Source organism: Montipora foliosa, chromosome 12 (genome assembly GCF_036669935.1).
Source record: "Montipora foliosa isolate CH-2021 chromosome 12, ASM3666993v2, whole genome shotgun sequence".
Taxonomy (NCBI): domain Eukaryota; kingdom Metazoa; phylum Cnidaria; class Anthozoa; order Scleractinia; family Acroporidae; genus Montipora; species Montipora foliosa.
Window position 1 is genome coordinate 33,541,054 of NC_090880.1, and position 17,500 is coordinate 33,558,553.

At 37.2% G+C, this 17,500-nt stretch overlaps 1 protein-coding gene across 1 annotated transcript in view; it reads left to right on the forward strand.

Moving 5' to 3' along the window:
* The window catches only part of LOC137981128 (mucin-like protein), a 121,315-nt gene that overhangs the window by 2,964 nt on the left and 100,851 nt on the right, over positions 1-17,500 (forward strand). The window contains exons 2-6 of the mRNA XM_068828473.1: positions 2,313-2,348; positions 7,439-7,592; positions 7,957-8,150; positions 11,148-11,444; positions 11,904-12,102. Coding sequence (XP_068684574.1) covers positions 2,313-2,348; positions 7,439-7,592; positions 7,957-8,150; positions 11,148-11,444; positions 11,904-12,102 — 880 coding nt within the window. The remainder of the gene's footprint in view (positions 1-2,312; positions 2,349-7,438; positions 7,593-7,956; positions 8,151-11,147; positions 11,445-11,903; positions 12,103-17,500) is intronic.

Here is a 17,500-nt window from a genome sequence, read left to right on the forward strand (position 1 = left end):
ACCAAACGCGAAAAACATAATTTGCGTTCGGAGCTCCACCAAATGGCTTGTTTGAAAAGCTTTTGACGACAACAACGTTATGGATAGCGAGTTTCGGATCATTAGCAATGAATTGAAACAATGCCACAAGTATAAAAGGCTCTGGGTGAAATTTTCAGACAATTCCAACCAAATCAACCTGATTATGTGAACCGCCAAAAGAGTTTAAGACAAGAAAAATTTCATTATGGCCTCCGAACTAATGTCCGTTTTGAAGAAAACAAAACGCTTACGGACTTCCGTTTTTATTTTTCAAAGGAAAACACCCGAAGGGCTGGAATTCCTTCTAGAAGTTTTATTATCCATTAAAAGAAAGTTAATGTTCTGCAGCTCTGCTGTGGTTTTACACATGACGTGATTTGAAATACACTTAGCCTGCAGTTAGACTGATCTTAGCCTGCAAAGTTGCGATAAAGGAGGGTATCAGCTGCATATACGTATTGTGACCATGAAATTGTGTATTTTATTATACGGTAAGTTCATAGTAAAAGGTTCTGTAAGTAACGACAAGGAGTCACCAATGCCACAATTTAAAATTCAACTACTCAGAAAAAAAGGTTCATTGGATGGTTACACAAGAAACTGTTCTTAAAATGCCCTTCTCTGTTTTGGAAGCGGGGTTTTTTGGAAGGTGGCAGCGGAACTTGAAACCGATAATTCTGCCCGTATTCTTGTTATAGAAAACTCTTCGGGAAGAGAAATCAACTCCAACGGGCCCCATTCGAGCTCAGACTTTTTTCAGGCTTTCCTCGCAGCTACTTAAGTTGCTGGCATGATCACGAATGCCTTTGTGTTAAGCAAAACGACACGCTTGTGGGGTGCCTACATTGGCATGCTCTTTCAATCTTAAATCTCCTACCGCTTTTGCAAGATTTGTTACACAGGATATAGAAGTTTGCGCAGCACAACACAAAATTAGAATATAAATGTTACAAGTAATAGTTCAATTAAAAGGCATGCCAACCTTTTATAGAATTAGACTAAAAACAACGTTCGAAGACTGAATGATACTTTCGACCGAATCCATGACATGGTTGTATTTGTCTTCTCCCTTCTTTATGGCCATAAATTCAGCAAGTCTACTGTGGAATCGTTTATATTCATATGCCATGCCTCCAGTCGTGGCGAACACTAAAGGGGTAAAGGCGGCTTGTTCGACTTCAAGAATTCTGGTACTGTACTGTCGCTTCTTCTCGTTCTCATGTTGACGATAAATTTGCTGGGGAGTAAGGTCTTTGTAGGATTCTACGTTTGAGTGGCACAAACAAACATCAAAGAAAGTAGAACCCTGCCTTGCCCAAAAGCCACGCGCGTGGATGTCGAGTCCCGCGTCAGGGGCTCTAGTAGAACCTCTTGGCGCCAGTGATCTCCTGTAGGACTGATTCCACTTCAACATCATGACACAAGTCATTCAGCATTTCAACCTCGAGATGGATAATAAAGCCGCTTCGTCTGCATATCATAGCATGGTCAGCAAAGAACGTATCCCCACAGACGGATGGATGGTAAATTTTTTGATTTGCCAATCATACCTCCAGTGAAATTTATCTCTAAACTCCCTCTTACTGAGATTATAGTCCAGGTCCTTAAACGGGATTACTGTCAACCAGCTTGATGCGGATTTCTGCATAGCAAGCTCAGCGGCTCTCCTGGTCTTACTTGACTCATGCAAAGAAAGCTTCATATTTCTCTTTATGCACGCTTTGTTGCAAAGTTCTTACTACAATATCATCCGGAGGTTCGTGCGTTTGTAACACTATCTGTGTTACAAGAGGGGCAGTTATCTTGACTGAGCAAAGAAAGAAAAACTAGATATATTTAAGGAAACACATAATAGTCATACAGACAACTTATCTAGTGAACAATAATACTTTTTTCACGTATGTGTAAAGTCGCAACGATGAGTACCGTTTCTAATTTTTGCTGGAAGCTAGTAAAATAATTTTGCAGCACTGTCGTGTAGCGTACCATTAACGTTGCATTGGAAGATCGCTACATAGAGTTTCATGCTTCTAGCGAAAGAGACGAGAATTATAAGACGAGTCTATTTCGGCAATCAGATCATGTATTATGTATACTAACTGCTCACAGTTTCATTATTACCATGAATTAATGAATAAACAACTAATTGTGGACACTATTTACAGCGATTGCACTGCTTAAACTTATATTGTCTGTTTCTTCCGATAAACGTGGACAGACAATATCAAGATCCACGTCTTCATTTTTACTAGTATTCGATTCTAATGATACTTTTTCCCTTTCATTTATAGTGATAATTTCTATTCAGCGGACCGTTGCTGACTACAGTGAGTATTTCCCTACAGATCTCTCTAGCACTGTTGACAATCTGTCAATAGACCAGTTTAGACTTTCAACATATTTTTTACCATGCGCTTGTATTTCAAACCAAATACCGGTAGTTTTTAATGCATAAGTTGTTTATTGGCAAGGGGTGAAGGGCGGACAACTTTAAAATCAGAGTCGTAAGCAGGATTCGAATCTACGACATCCCAACGTAAAAAAGTCATGCACAAGGCCGTGCGCATTTAACTCCGAATGCAAGTATTGATGTTTTAACGGTGTGAGACTTAAGCAGGTTCTCTAGGTGTATCTCTAGGGTACTGGTCTCCTAACTAAGTTGCGTCATTATGTTTCTCTTACTATTTTAAAACAGATGTATTTTTCTCTTATTTACCCTTTTCTTATATACGGTGCCACCATCAGGGGAAATACTAACGTAACTCTAAATCCGTTAATTGCATTGCAGAAAAAGGCAATAAGAATCATTACCTTTTCCCAGTATAATGATCAGACTTCTTCTTTGTTTACAGATTTTAACATTTTGACATTCCTTGATGTTATATATTATGTAAATTGCATTTTTATGTTTAAATTGCATTTTTATGTTTAGATTTCATTTAATATGCTCCCATCCTCCTTCAGTATTTTCCTTACCCGTATATCTTCAAGGCACAAGCATGAAACTAGGCTAGCCTCTATATCGACATTTTGAATTCCTTCCGTGAGAACAAACTATGGTAGATTGGAATACTTTCGAAGAATTTCTCAACAGTCTTAGCCTTTGCAACTTTGAACTGTCCTTAAAAAATGATATTCTCGAGTTTTAATTTGTTGTTATTGTTCTTGCTGGTGTTTTGTTTTCCAATCTTCTTTGAGCGATGACATTAGTGTGCGTGTTCTTGCTTTTTCTTCACACTTGTGCCTCCATGTAACAACTGACAAAAATAATTTTATATAGTTTATTAGTATGCCTCCTAGCTAGATTATCTCTTTAGTTATTTACTAGGCGGCTTTATATCGTACTTAAGTAATGTTGTCCTTTTTTCCTCTCTCTGTTGTCATTGTGTCATATAAATAAACATGTTTGTTGTTGTTGGTTCAGACAAATGTGTCAGTGTATACTAGCATTTAGATGCCTCCATGGCCTAGTTTCTATAGTAATTACTTTACTATAGGAAGACTAAATTTCATTCTTCCTATACTAGGACAAAAAGTGGCCTTCATACCTTTACCTAAAATTACTAAAGTCACAGTAAAAGGGAATTGAGATATTCAGGATAACTTATATTTAATTTATTACCGAAAGAAATCAAGGAAATCTCCAATTTTAGTATTTTCAAAAATCGCTTGAAAAGATACTTCTTACGTATTTGAATTTTAACTTAACTTTAAATTTCATTTATTTTTATGATATTTTGTTTTCACGATATCTAATTTTATATTTGTGATGGGGGATGAGGATGGGCGCATACTAGTGTTTTTTTGATAAGTTCCACCAGAAGTACTTATACATTTTAGTCGTAGTTTACTTACTTTAGATGATTCTAAATATTGTTTATATGCAGGGTCCCTCTGGATGTCAGCCTAGTTGCTGAATGGGCCACCCTGGTTAAAAGAGTTTTCATCTTGTTTGTAATACGCATTTGATTAAAGATGTAATATATACTCTTTTCTTATAAGAACGGAGATTAATCAAAATTTTAAGAACATAGACCGCTTTCATAAATGGTGACCTCCTTTACATTCTTTTGTATTTATGTTAATTAAACCTACTGCCCTCATTTTGAAACAAATATTCTTTTGAATATTCCTTTTGAGGCTAGAAACCGTATTAGTATTAAAACAGAAGCATATTTTATTTGACCATTATGAAAGAGGTCTGTACAAAGAATATACCCAGGCTGAAAGTCAGTTAAGAACGTCATATATTTATGTTTTTGTTCTTTTACGTGCCGTATAAATAAAGGTAAAAGAAATGTAAAACTGTAGTCTAACAGGACAATTAAGACCAATGAAAATACTTAGGCACGACTCTTTTTTCTGGGCTGCCAGTATGGCAAACCAGCCGAAAAATGGGTGTCATTTTTCTGTTTTTTCCCATGTTTATGAAGATGGAAAAACCTGTGGCTCCCCTGTTAAGTACTGGTTTTGTGCCCAGAGTATCCAGCGCGTACCTTTGGTACGTTTCAGGGGGTACTGGAAATGGATAGATTTCATCAGGTGGACACAGTACAAACAATGGCGACGAAGCTGATGTAATGCGAATGGTGTTTTATTGGATCGTTAAACAAATTATACCCTTTTGGAGCTCAATAATGGAACGTCAATTCGATAAAAAACACAAGCTGGGAAAAATGAATATCTGGAATTCACCTTAAAAGCGACGAATAAGGGGCTTCAACAATAATTGTATCTTTCGCCGTCAGATGTCAATATTTTGTGAATGTAGTGTTATGTACAACACTGAAACCAAATCATTCTCTGGAACACCTTGAATGCATCTGTGTTTACTGTTGTCTGTCTATTTATATTTATTTTGTGCCCAACTCAGCACAGTCGTCAGGTAAAAAAATAATTGCAAATGTGACAGTCAATAATTTTCTGAAAGAAAGCTTGTTGTCTATTTTGTGTTTCATTATTCAAGGAAAGGTAAGGTAAAGGTAAGGTAAAGTCTGCCACGAGTTAGAAGGCCCACCAGGCCGGCACTTATGTCCAGTTTTTGTAGCATGAAGCGGCTGGGAGTATTTCTACTCCGCCCTGGATGGGATGCTAGTCCATCGCAGGATTACACCCAGCATTAACTTCGCCGGTACCCATTTATACACCTGGGTGGAGAGAGGCACCGTGAGAGTAAAGTGTCTTGCCCAAGAACACAACACAACGTCCCCGGCCAGGACCCGAGTCGAGCGCACTAACCATAAGGCCACCGCGCCTTCCACATTCAAGGAAAGGTTCTTCAGAGAAGGTTTTGATCCTGAAATTTATTTTGTTGCGTATGGTAATTAATTTTGACATGATTGGATTTCTTGTTTTCACGCACACAATGAAATAGGAAGGGTTTTTGCCTCTAATAATGGGACGCCATATAGTCAATCACGGCAAGCGTTACTCTTTGACGTGTCCGCAGGTTTCGTTCAAGTCGAGCTCAAATGACCAAAATCTCCACACTGAGGGGGAAACACAAAGCAACTGAAAATAAAATCTACAACATAAAAATAAAAGAACAGCGGAGTAGCGTGTGGCGTTAGCAGACCCGAAGGAAGAGCAGCTAACTGACAACAGCTTATATATGCACGCAATTAACGCGTATTGCGTAACCGAAACACCTAATTGAATAACACAATAAGAATACTGATACAGAACGTGCAGAAAACAAATATCTGCTAAACTACGTACCGCAGATATTTTGATATTCTTAGCAACACACGACAGAAATTCATTCAGCGGAATTATATGATTCTTAGTAACAAAACCTAGCATTCAATTTTTCTGGTCTTCATGTATATCATTTCGATATTTGTTTTTAAGTCTTTGGAGCATGGCTTACAAGTGCAAAGCATGACACAGCCCTTTGTAAGACCACAAATTGCCTCAGAAGGGACGCGCGTTGGTTAAGTGGCGGAGCCCTTGAATGTGTTCTCTTAGGCTCTACAAACTGTATGCCTTGTAAAAATGCGATTAATTGTATTATTTTAGCAGTCACGTTCTTCCTATATAAATGCAGAATGGAGGGACGAAAACCCGATTTTGCTGGCGTACAAAGCTACCTTAAGTTTCATTATAATATTGAAAAATTTGCATGTGACTGATCTCATCAAGATAAAATTTTAAGTAAGTGTGGAAACCGATGAAAAAATTTTTTTGCCAATAACTGATGTAATGTGGTGTTTGGTAAGTAGAGTAAGTATCGTACCGTATTCTTAGTAGATTAAGTATTGTAATGTAAGTGATGTAAGTATTGCCCTGAAAGTAGAGTTATTGTAATATCAGTGGTGTAAGAGAGCTGTATTGTAAGTAATGTAAAGAGTTGTGTGTTTTGCAAATAAATAAATAAATAAATAAAATAAATAAATAAAAGTGGCGGAGCCCTTGCTTGCTACTAATAAGTTGTGGGATCGTGGGATCAAGTCCCTAGATTCGGCGTTATATGTGGCATGTGCATGTATGATAGTTTTCGGGTATTCCTGTTTTTGTTTCTCGGTCTTCTTACTAAAAAGCAACACTTGAATTGATGAGCTTTAATGTAATTTCGCACTGGTGCTTGACGGTGTACAAATTAAGACATCAATAAAGTAATGATGATTATAATAATTATTAGTATTATTATTACCTAGAACCCCCCTGTTTCGTGACTCGTATTTTGTACGCATTTCTAATTTGTGGAATTTTATTCCAGAGTATTTAAAATCTGAAAGCTTGCTAGAATCATTTATGAAGAAACTTAAGTCATTTTTCTATAAAAGACTCACTATTGTTTTCAACCAAGACGACATTCGCTCTTACAAGTTAGTTTGTCCGAAGTGTCGTCGTCTGAACATATTTACTAGCTGTGCATGTTGAAACGTTTCATACGTTTCTGCTGTTCTCTATCCGTTTCATTATCATATTTTTTATTTATGAATTTACAATATTTATGTAGTTTGTTTCTTATTAAGTTGTCTTTTTTTGTAGCAAGGGGTGCTTGTATGTGGGTGGCTTTGCTGTTTCAGGGGTTGGGTCGGGTAATTTACCTAGTGCCTTTTGGCGAATTCGTTAAATAACTGGGCAATTGGGTCTCACTGAATTCTTTTTGAGCAAAGCTGAATGAGTTCAAAGTAATCGAGACACCTGGAATAAAATTTAGATGCCGCTTTGTCACCTTATGATCATGGCTATTGACCGAATGAAAAAATGGCCGCAAACAAATTATTCTTGTGTCTTTGTGTTAATTAACCTAACTAGCCTCGTTCACACGCGTAAAATTGAAAGAATGTGGCCTGTAAAACGAGGTTAGTTAGGCTAATTAACACAAAGACAAAAGAATAATTTGTTGGCGGCCATTTTTGCTTTCAGTCAATAGCATCTTAGTAACAAGTTTTAATTTTGTTTTCTTTAGAATGCAAAAAGGCTTTAAACGATTCCTTTGGTCATCTGAACATCACTTATAACGATAGGTTTGACCCTATCTGTACATGGACGATTGGAAAAGTTGGCATCACCAACGCAGTTGCTCTGTTTATAATTCAGAGGATAAATCTTGTTAGCTGCAGGTATTTGCTACCATTTGCTTTATTCCTAATATTGTGTTGTTGTTGAGAATATGGAAGGAACATCGTATAGATCATCAATGTACAGTAATGTATTTACTTTTCTACGTGAAGTCCATTAGGACGCTGGCATGAAGTCGTAGTGGATATTGTTTATTCTTTGGGCAATTTAACACCTTAACACCTAATGTAACCTTTTAAAATATAAACTTTAAATACTGAGATTACGACTTGAAGACAACAGATTCCCGCCACTCGTAACATGAAATAGTATCAGATCTTATTACTTTGGTAAGATCACCTCAGCCAAGGATTGGTAGGGTAAATGTTAGTCAACATATAAAGTTCGTCTTATACATTGTTATAGTGAACACTTGAAGATATTTGACGGGCACAAGACTTTGGAATATCAGCAAACCGGGCATACATTTATCGATGATGAACAAATGGTCGAGGTTCCTTTCCTAAGTTCAGATGAGATCACAGTTAACATTTCCTTGACGCGTCTGGGAAGCAGCGTTAAAGCTCAGTACGTGATTTTGGGAAGTGGTCTCCTTTCAGGTAAGCATCAGTAAAATTCGTTTAAGCGGTTTCTTTTATATCAAAGGTTACTTTATGAGTTCGTCATTTCTCGGTCCTTAGGCGATGGTCTCTTCACTACTGTCCCGTCACCCCTTGGAGAAATTACTTAATCTCATGGTTTCTAATTTCCTTTTAATTTTAGGTCAATGATTCTTTGATACACCCTAGTTTACTAATCTCATCCACTAATACAGACATTTTACACGCAAACTGAGTTAAAAACGTCCAACGGACCACTTCCTAAGTCACAACAGGCCACATTATTGTCTCTTCTTGCGTCAGGATTGGGTCATTCAATTGATTTCTGTTCTTTTTGCAAATTAGCATTTTGTTATCACAGTTGTTCGAGATGGCTCACCGAAGAACATTTTACAGTTATTTTTAAATTCAATTTCCTTTTTAGAAAAAAAACTTTGAACAGAATTTGGTTTGCAAATATTATTTCCACTTTTTTTAAAGTTATTGTATGAACAAGAGTTAAAAGGTTCCCTTTGCGAGTGACGGGCTGGGAAGTGTTCATTGACGAAAAACTGCAACTTGTAGAGGGCAGGGGTTCCAGAACGGAGGAGAGGTTCATCGAAACCTTCCTTGCTTGTGAAGCAACATTGTCATTGGCAATGAGTTTAACTTTTGAAAGTCTGAAAGAACTATGGACAAGCGAATTCCTTCCCACATCCGAAAGGAAATTCATAAGACACTAATGGTCTTGGCGGACTTTTCGAAAGCATTTGATTCGGTAAGTTTCAAGACGACAATAAACAAGCTGTACCATGTCGGTTTTTCTAAGAACTTTCTGGAATGGCTAGCCAACTACCTCTGCGGGAGGCAGCACTATGTTCAAATTAATGATCGTAAATCATCACTAGCCCAGTCCGAGTTTGGAGAGTACCACAAGGCCCCATCCTCGGTCCGATGCTGTTCAATCTCTACGTCAGTGACCTCCAAAGATGACCTCCCTGCTACAGTTAGCAGCTTTCAATATGCAGAAGACACCACCATTTACAGCAGCTGCCCAGTACCGAGCATCACGTCGAAGGTGGAGCACCTGAATACAGCCCAAGGGAACCTCAGCAGCTGGTCGTACGAGTGCAGTCTTGCCCTGAACTCTTCGAATACGAAAGGCGATGTTAGTAACGACGCAGCAGATGTCCCGTAGGCACTCCCTTGATGCTCTTCCATTTGGCCTGAAGATATCCGATGCCCCTCTAGAGTGCCAGGCAGTCTCTTAAGGTTTGGGCGTTCACTTGGATTCTCATCTGAAGTGGGATCACCATGTTAAACATTTTACTGACTTTAAGCTCCGAAAATATTTTGTAGAAACACTCATTTCATCTAAATTAAGTTATTGTGATACAGTATTTTATCCGCTCCCTAAACGCCTTTTTGCAAAATTGCAACGTTTACAATTTGCTATTGCCAGTTTTGTAACTACCAAATATGCTAATAGTATCAATACAATCTTAGACTTAAAATGGCTTCCCGTAGCTGAAATCAGGGACTACCCCTTGTTAAAACTAACTTACAAATCACTTTATAGCACCTCCTGGCCTTCTTATGTAAACTTAGAGACTGTTGAAACAACTAAATGCCTTAGATCTAACTCAGCAACCAGATTAGTGGTCTCTCCTACTTCCGGCACTTTCAGCAGCTATACTTTTTAATTCTCTACCCGCACATGTAAAAACTGTTCCGATCTTCGCACCCATTGTAAGGAACACTTAAAAGCAAGCGCACGCGCCATGCAGTAAGCTATACATAAACGGGATCTGAAAAGTTGCTTTTCAAGGAACTTTTCAGCTTCAGCGCCTATCCTCTCTTCAGCATTTACGAAATACCGTTCCGTTTCTCGCATTTTTGCACCTTATGCAGCACTACTTAATTAAGCACGCGCTACGCAGCCAGATAAATGGAAATTGGTATATAGTTAGTCTTAAGTTATAATATTGTACATACATTTTTCGTATCATAGGTTAATTTAGTTTTAGTTTTTTTTGGCTTATTATTATTATTATTATTATTATTATTATTATAGTGGCTTTTCTTTAAGGAGCTTATTTTTATTCCCAATTTTCTTTTAGTCAGAACGCTATCATGACATGAATTTTTCTTACTACAAATAAGGATATCTTCGTAAGTTTATTGTGCTTCATACTAGTCTGTTTTTAATGGAAATGAATTGTAAATAGGTTTTAATAGTTTTCTTTTTGTTTTACTTCTTACCTGTAAATAGCAATTTGCTTGGAATATGTTAATAAAGGGATTATTATTATTAATTATTATTATTATTATTATTATTATTATTATTATTATTATTATTATTATTATTATTATCATAAGGATTTAAACAAAAGATTTGACTTACTTATCATACAGCAACACTCATTGATCATTGGGGGTGCAGGGATCGCGCAGTGATGCAGTGATGAGAGCACTCACTTCCCACCAATGTAACCCGGGTTCGATTTTCATATGTGAGTCGAGTTTGGTGGTTCTTTACTCTGCACCGGATTTTCCGGTTTTCCCCTCTTCTCAAAAGCCAACCCCTCTTCTCAAAAACCAACATTTGACTTGATTTGCGTTAATTGTTAATTTCAATTTACTGTGTCCCCAATTAGTGCTCCAGCGCTTGAACGACTAGACACTTAAATAAAGTTAATTCCTTTCTTTTCCTTTCATTTCCTTTCCTTTCATATCTATAAAAATTCTTTACAAAATTGTACAAGTTGATATGTAAAAGTGAAACTGATTAATTGGTACGAGATTCTCAACCCAAATAAGAACCTAAATGAAAAGGAGGAAGAGGCAATCAGTACCCTGAGTGAGATTATAGCCAAACTAAGCAAAGACAACTTATTAAACCATGGGTCACGAAGGGTATCCCAAAATCGACAAAAATCCAAACGCTACTCAGAGTTGTTCATGTTTATGGTTGGGTCACAACCGAGAACAAGTCTTATTTCTTTTGATTTCTTTCAGCCCCCACCTTCCCCGGCTGGAACTGTACAATTGGCAATAACACCTCTTCGAGAATATCGGTTCAATGGACAGACCTCACAGTTCTTCTTAATCGCCAAGTTCGTCACTTCCTGGTCTTCTTAAAGTTAAAGGAAAATATTGGCAGCTACTCAGCTCATAAGCTTGTAAATGGCAGCGAGCTGGGAACAGAAATAACTGGACTTATGGCTTCATCAAGTTACACAGTGGTGGTTTTTGGAATTGATAAAATGGGGAAACCTTACAAAACCAAAGACGTGCAAACTAGGACGATGAACGGTATGAAAATTAATTCACATTCCGCTTCAGTTTATTTGGATACTCTACGTGTGCATGCCAGTTCCTTTGTCCTACAATACCTTGTCACACGCTAGTATCTACTGAACATGTATATTTTTAGCTTTTCTGGATATTTCTTGGAGATCCTGTTTTATCTCGGCATCACTGATTCGATACATTGGAAAGTGTACAGATTACTACTACTACTACTACTACTACTACTACTACTACTACTAATAATAATAATAATAATAATAATAATAATAATATTATTATTATTATTATTATTATTATTATTATTATTATTATTATTATTATTATTATTGTTATTAAAAGATCCTATTGCATGAATCAGTATAACAAGCAGCGCTATTTTGTTAAGAATTAGGATGTTTGATTCATGTTTAGTGTTCTTTTCTGTAGCAATTACTGACAATTATGGTGGCATCCTTCTTTTAGCTCCCTGTGGAGAGCGGCCAACCAGTTCCACACGGATTGTTGGTGGTACAGTTGCACCGATCAATGCCTGGCCCTGGCAAGTAATGCTATGGAAAACTGGTGGTGGACAATTTTGTGGAGGCTCATTAATTAGGCCAGAATGGGTTCTAACCGCCGCACACTGCATTGAAGGAGAATCGCCATCAAGCATCGAAGTAACGTAAGACTCGTGATTTGTTTATTTTGATAATGGAATTTAAGACCTGTATTAGCGAGAACGTTTTGATCACAAACGTTAAAATTTTCTTCCTAGTATTTAAATGACATGTACTAGAGTGTTGAGATACAAAAGTAACTTAATATGTAAACTAGCAGTCACAATGACAAGCAGATGTGACTGAAAGCTTAGTGCCGCAACAAGGCTATGTTTTGAACAGTTTGGTGAACATGTGACGTAAAATTAACGTCACATGTTCATCAAACTGTTTTAAATAACTTAGCAATTTTTGCTTTAAACAACAATTATAACCAGTGATGTTTCTTGGAATCTCTACTAATTAAGATCGAGCTGTACAAACCTCAGCTTAATTATGACATCAAAGCTGCTAAAGAATTCGTATCGTTTTGCAGGGGCGTAGCTACTTGTACGGACGGTATACACGTGCGTACCTAAAAAAAAGGGCAAAAAAGTGAATGGAATATTTGTTTCAAAAAAGCACTCTGCTTGCTTCTTTTTGATGTATATTATCTAAAATAATGGACTGTTTTTTTCCCACACCCGAGTGTCCGTTTCCAGAGAAGCGACGTGATACATTCGAAAAACGAATCTTGAATCGTACGTTTAGAGAAAAGGCGGCAAAATAACGAGCAGATAGCAAGCTGAATGGTAAAGCCGAACGCGTTGTTTTCACCTCGTCTTGTCATCGCAGTATACTCAATTAACTGGGCTTATCATGACCGAACAATCGATCACGTACAGATTATCACCTTGCCATCGACCCTGAAAGAACGACAGAGCCACAACGCATTCAAGAAGAAACCGAGAAGCCAAGTGAGTTCAAAGTTTTTGTTATGATTACACTTTGTTTCTGATAATTATAATTTCAAGATGCTTGTTTTAAATGACAGCAATCAGAGTATTCCGTTTTGAGTCCCCGGCCTCTGTGGTGATAAGTGCGGCAAAAGTGAACGGGACTCAGCGAACTAGGCTTATTCCGTGGGATGCGTACGCATCCACGGTACAAAATCAGACGTGTTTTCATGGTTGTTACAAATAGAATTCCCATGGGACTTATTCACAATATCAATTGATTCTATTGGCTCTATAAAGGTCCCTTGGGATGTATCGGTTATGCAGTGTAATTTTATTGGCTTCAACTTAGCAGTGACGTGGCGCACGTACAAAGAATGGCTGTGCGTTCGAGCAGAAGTTCAAGGATGTTAGTGCGGAATTCTGTGGTGAGTGTAAATGAATGTGATTGTTTTTAGGTATGCATTGTTTTGTTAAGAGAGACAAACCCTGATTCTTGTTATCGAAGACATTTCATAAATTACTGCTTGTCTTCTCATGCTGTATTCCGTAACATATTAATTTTACATTGAATACTGTTGGTGCAATAATTTGACAGTTTGCTTGAGTTTGCTTTAAAACCAGTTATTTGAAAATTGTATTTCTGGGGCTGCTTTATCAAAAGCAGTAGATCAGTTTACCGATTTTTGCCACGAGCGTTCTGGAGATATTTCAATGTAGGAACGTACGTTACATTTCCAACATTTTTAATTGTGGCATTGTCCTCAAATTGTGTTGATCAAGTTTTTTTTTCCTTTTACCTTGGATGTATTGGGTTAACATTATGTTTTCAAGGGAATGACTCGATGTATAAGTCATCATTTCACATTGGCTGTGAAACATGACACAAACTGGACTTTTATTGATGACATGTGTATTTTAGTCAGAAGTTACGAAGTTACACCCCATTTCAAGAACTTTTGGATAGCCACCCCAATGGCTGGTTCTTTGCAATATTTGAAAACTCCTCGGTGAAATAGAATCAAATCCAGATACTGTTGAATATTATATTCCCCAGACAATTTGCTTCATGATGCGTCACTTTCAGGGATACCTGATATTAATAGTGAAAATACATGCATTGCAATAAAATGTGCTACTTTTGCTTTTTATGCTGTTTGCTTTTCGGTTTTAACGCGTTGTAGCTATTGGAGCTATGATACATTAGATGCCATTGTTGAATGTGAAAATGCTATGTTTATTGAGACCATTAAATATAGGATTCGCCTTTCTAAAACAAGTCCTGTCTGTGCTATTGATCGCATATTATTAAAAAAAATCCTGTTAAAATCACAAAGAACATACAAATTAACAAATTAGTTTATTAGTTAATTAATGACAAAGTTATCAAGATATAAAGTTGATTATAGCCGATTTTTGAGTTCACGCTTAAACGTGGTTCTATTTTTGGTACGAAGTCTCTTTGGGATGCTATTCCACATCTTACACCTATTCTAGCAAAAGAAAATAATACTTAATTAGTTCTAGAGGCTTTAACGTATAGATTACCCACTTCTGACAATCTTGTGAAATAGTGATGATGAACCTGCTCGGCGTGGGTAAAAAGCATAGAACTCTTAGAAGGGACACGGTGATTATAAATATCATGCATTACAGAGGAAACCGAATGAGAATAGAGCATTGTTACTGGTAGGAATCTGGAATGAACGAATAGTGGGGCACTATGAGCTTTGCTATCCGCAAAATACATTCAAGTTAGAACCTTATTTAGATGAATGTTAGCAGCTTGGCCACAGGCAATCAGATATAGGAAATATTGGGTTCAATTAAGGAGCGGTAGATGTTAAGAAGGGTGGCAAACGGGACAGGGCGTCTTAATCTTGCGATCATACGAATTCCTTTACTAACTTTTGATGAGATATTATGATACTTCCAAGAGAGATTATTATCTATCAGGATTCCTAGATATTCCACAAAAGTGTTTTGTTCTGGTGATACTCTTTTTTTAAAATCGTTATTATAAATTTCCAATTGTTTATGCAGTCTGGTTTGTGTTAGTAAAGATGGAAAATAACAAAGTTAGATTCACTAGTGTTAAGAGAAAGTTTGTTTGCATCCAACCAATCACCCACTTTAACGAGTTCGTCATTAACAACTGTTTCAAGATCCTCGAGATCTTTGTTGGAATATAGCAAGTTAGTAGCGGAGCTCCGCGCGCGCGCGCGGAGCACCGTTGTTAAGAAAATATGGTAACGCATCGATGCGAGAAATCTTGCTTTTATAGCCATGACGTTAAAAACCATCCGTACGTACGTACGCCCATCCCTCCATGTATGCCAATGTGGCAAGTATCATGAAATCTTTCATATTGGACATCCATGTTTTGATCAATTGACACCTGTCAAAACAAGGTATCCGCTGACCAGTATCACGTGACCATACCGCTGGCTCAAGCCTAGAACTCACCGAGGTCAGCTGTTTTTTTTTTTTAAGTTGACCGCTGACCAGGTACTGGTTTTCGATTGGATTGCAGGCTCAACCCAGGTTAACTCACCTAAACATAAGCGAGGCTTCATTTTTCGCGCACTTTCTGTGGCTTGACGCGGCTACAAGGCCATACTACATCAACTATAGTTCTTACACAGTCAACGCTTTTCTCTTTTCGCTGGTTTCAATCCAGTTTGACATATCATTATCTCTGTGGTCCACAGTGGTGGCTACGCAGTTATTCAAGTCAAGCATCGGTGCTTATCTTTAATTTGCTTAGAGCTGCTTTTTTTCTGTGTATTGCAATTTTTGGCATGTCTTTAGAAGCTCTGATACGGTTACATGATGCCTGGAGGACCTATGTCTAGAACAGAAACGAAAGGACTGAGCGAAAGAGAATGACAACGACAAAACAGAATACCAGTAATTGCTCATACTAAGTGGAAGACGTTAATCCACAAATTCTTTCCTTGGGCACTAAACCGTTTGTTATTTTTACGGATGCCTTATTTAAAGTGGATGCGTATTTTTAAAAGGTGGTTTAATCGGTTATTCCTTTGTTCAGGAATGAAAATCGAATTTTTATTGTCAACTGGAACTCAATAACAATTATCTGTACTGTTTTGGACATAAAGAAAAGGTTGATTTGTTTGTTTGTTTGTTTGTTTTGCTCTAAAATGCAAACGAACAAGAGCTTTTTTAATCCGTTTGCCAAACTGATTTTCGTTGTGCCTCAACAGTGAAAAGAAAAATTTTGCCCTTATATTCATGATAAACAGGCAATCGCAATGAGTTCTCGTAAAATTAGGGGGAAATCTCACTAGCTTGTTCTTTTCAGAAGTTTGTTTAAAGCACCTAAACGTTATTTAAGTATTGGAGCGGATCTTGTTTGAAGTTCGTCCTTTCTTGGTTGCATTGCCGTATTTTGCCGATTCGTGTTTCAAGCCAACCTGGCCTGTTTCAATGAAATACATCAAAATGTGAATGATCTCGTTTTCAGAGATAAAGTGGAATAAAGTACATCAGTAAAACTCTTTTTTGTTTGAATTTAATTTTTTTTAATGGCTTCTAATATTAGTGTGTTTCTTATTCGCTGGCTATTGTCAGTTGACTCTGAAATCGCTTTTTCCCTTTTCTATTCGCTCGCTGAGGGTGTGCTTCTTTTGTCTTAAAACTCATGCGGTTCAAGAAAAATTCGTTGCCAAACTGGTGAATTCCAAAATAAATTTCACTCGAAAAACCGATATCATTCAATATCGGTTTTTAGTGTAAAATTTACCGTGGAATTCACTAGTTATGCAATGAATTTTTCTGTAGAAGAAGGCAAAGAAATGATTTAATTATTAAAGCAGCAACCGGAGACATCAAAACGCGGACAATTCGAAACCTTCTATATTCTCAATAACGCTACAGGCAGTAAGAATAAATAACCAGGGAGCTCCGGTTTTAGGCTTGGGTAAATCTATATATTATCATCAGCAATATGTAAAAATAAAAATAAAAAAATGGGAGCACCGGTAAATATCGTTAACATAAATCAAAAAGAGAAGGGGACACCGCAAACTATATCTTCTTTATTCGATACGGTTGATCCAATTTGAGTCGAGTGACTCCTTTTCGACAACTTTACGGAGAGAACCAGCTATTAATTATTCCCCTTACTCCATAGTGATTTAATTTGTGCAATAAGATCGAGTGATCCACCGCATCAAATGCCTTTTTTAATTCAATAAAGATGCCACAGGTGGATAATTTTGCATCAACGTTACTTTGAATTTTGTTTAAGATATCTAAGATTGCGTGCTGGGTAGAGCAATCGTCTCTGAATCCATATTGAGAAGTAAAAAAGATACCATTATTTTGGCAGTATGATTTAAGGCGTCTATATATCAATTTTTCAAACAATCGATTGAAGACAGAAATTAGGGAAATTGGGCGGTAATTGAATGGATCGGTTTCGTCGCCCGTTTTGTAGACAGGAATCTCTGTTTGGGTTGTGTTTGTCACAAAATCAGCAAATGTACTAAACGTTTCTTGATCTTTTTTAACAAACATCACAGAGTGACTAAAGGTTATGCAGAACTAATGATGTACATTTTCT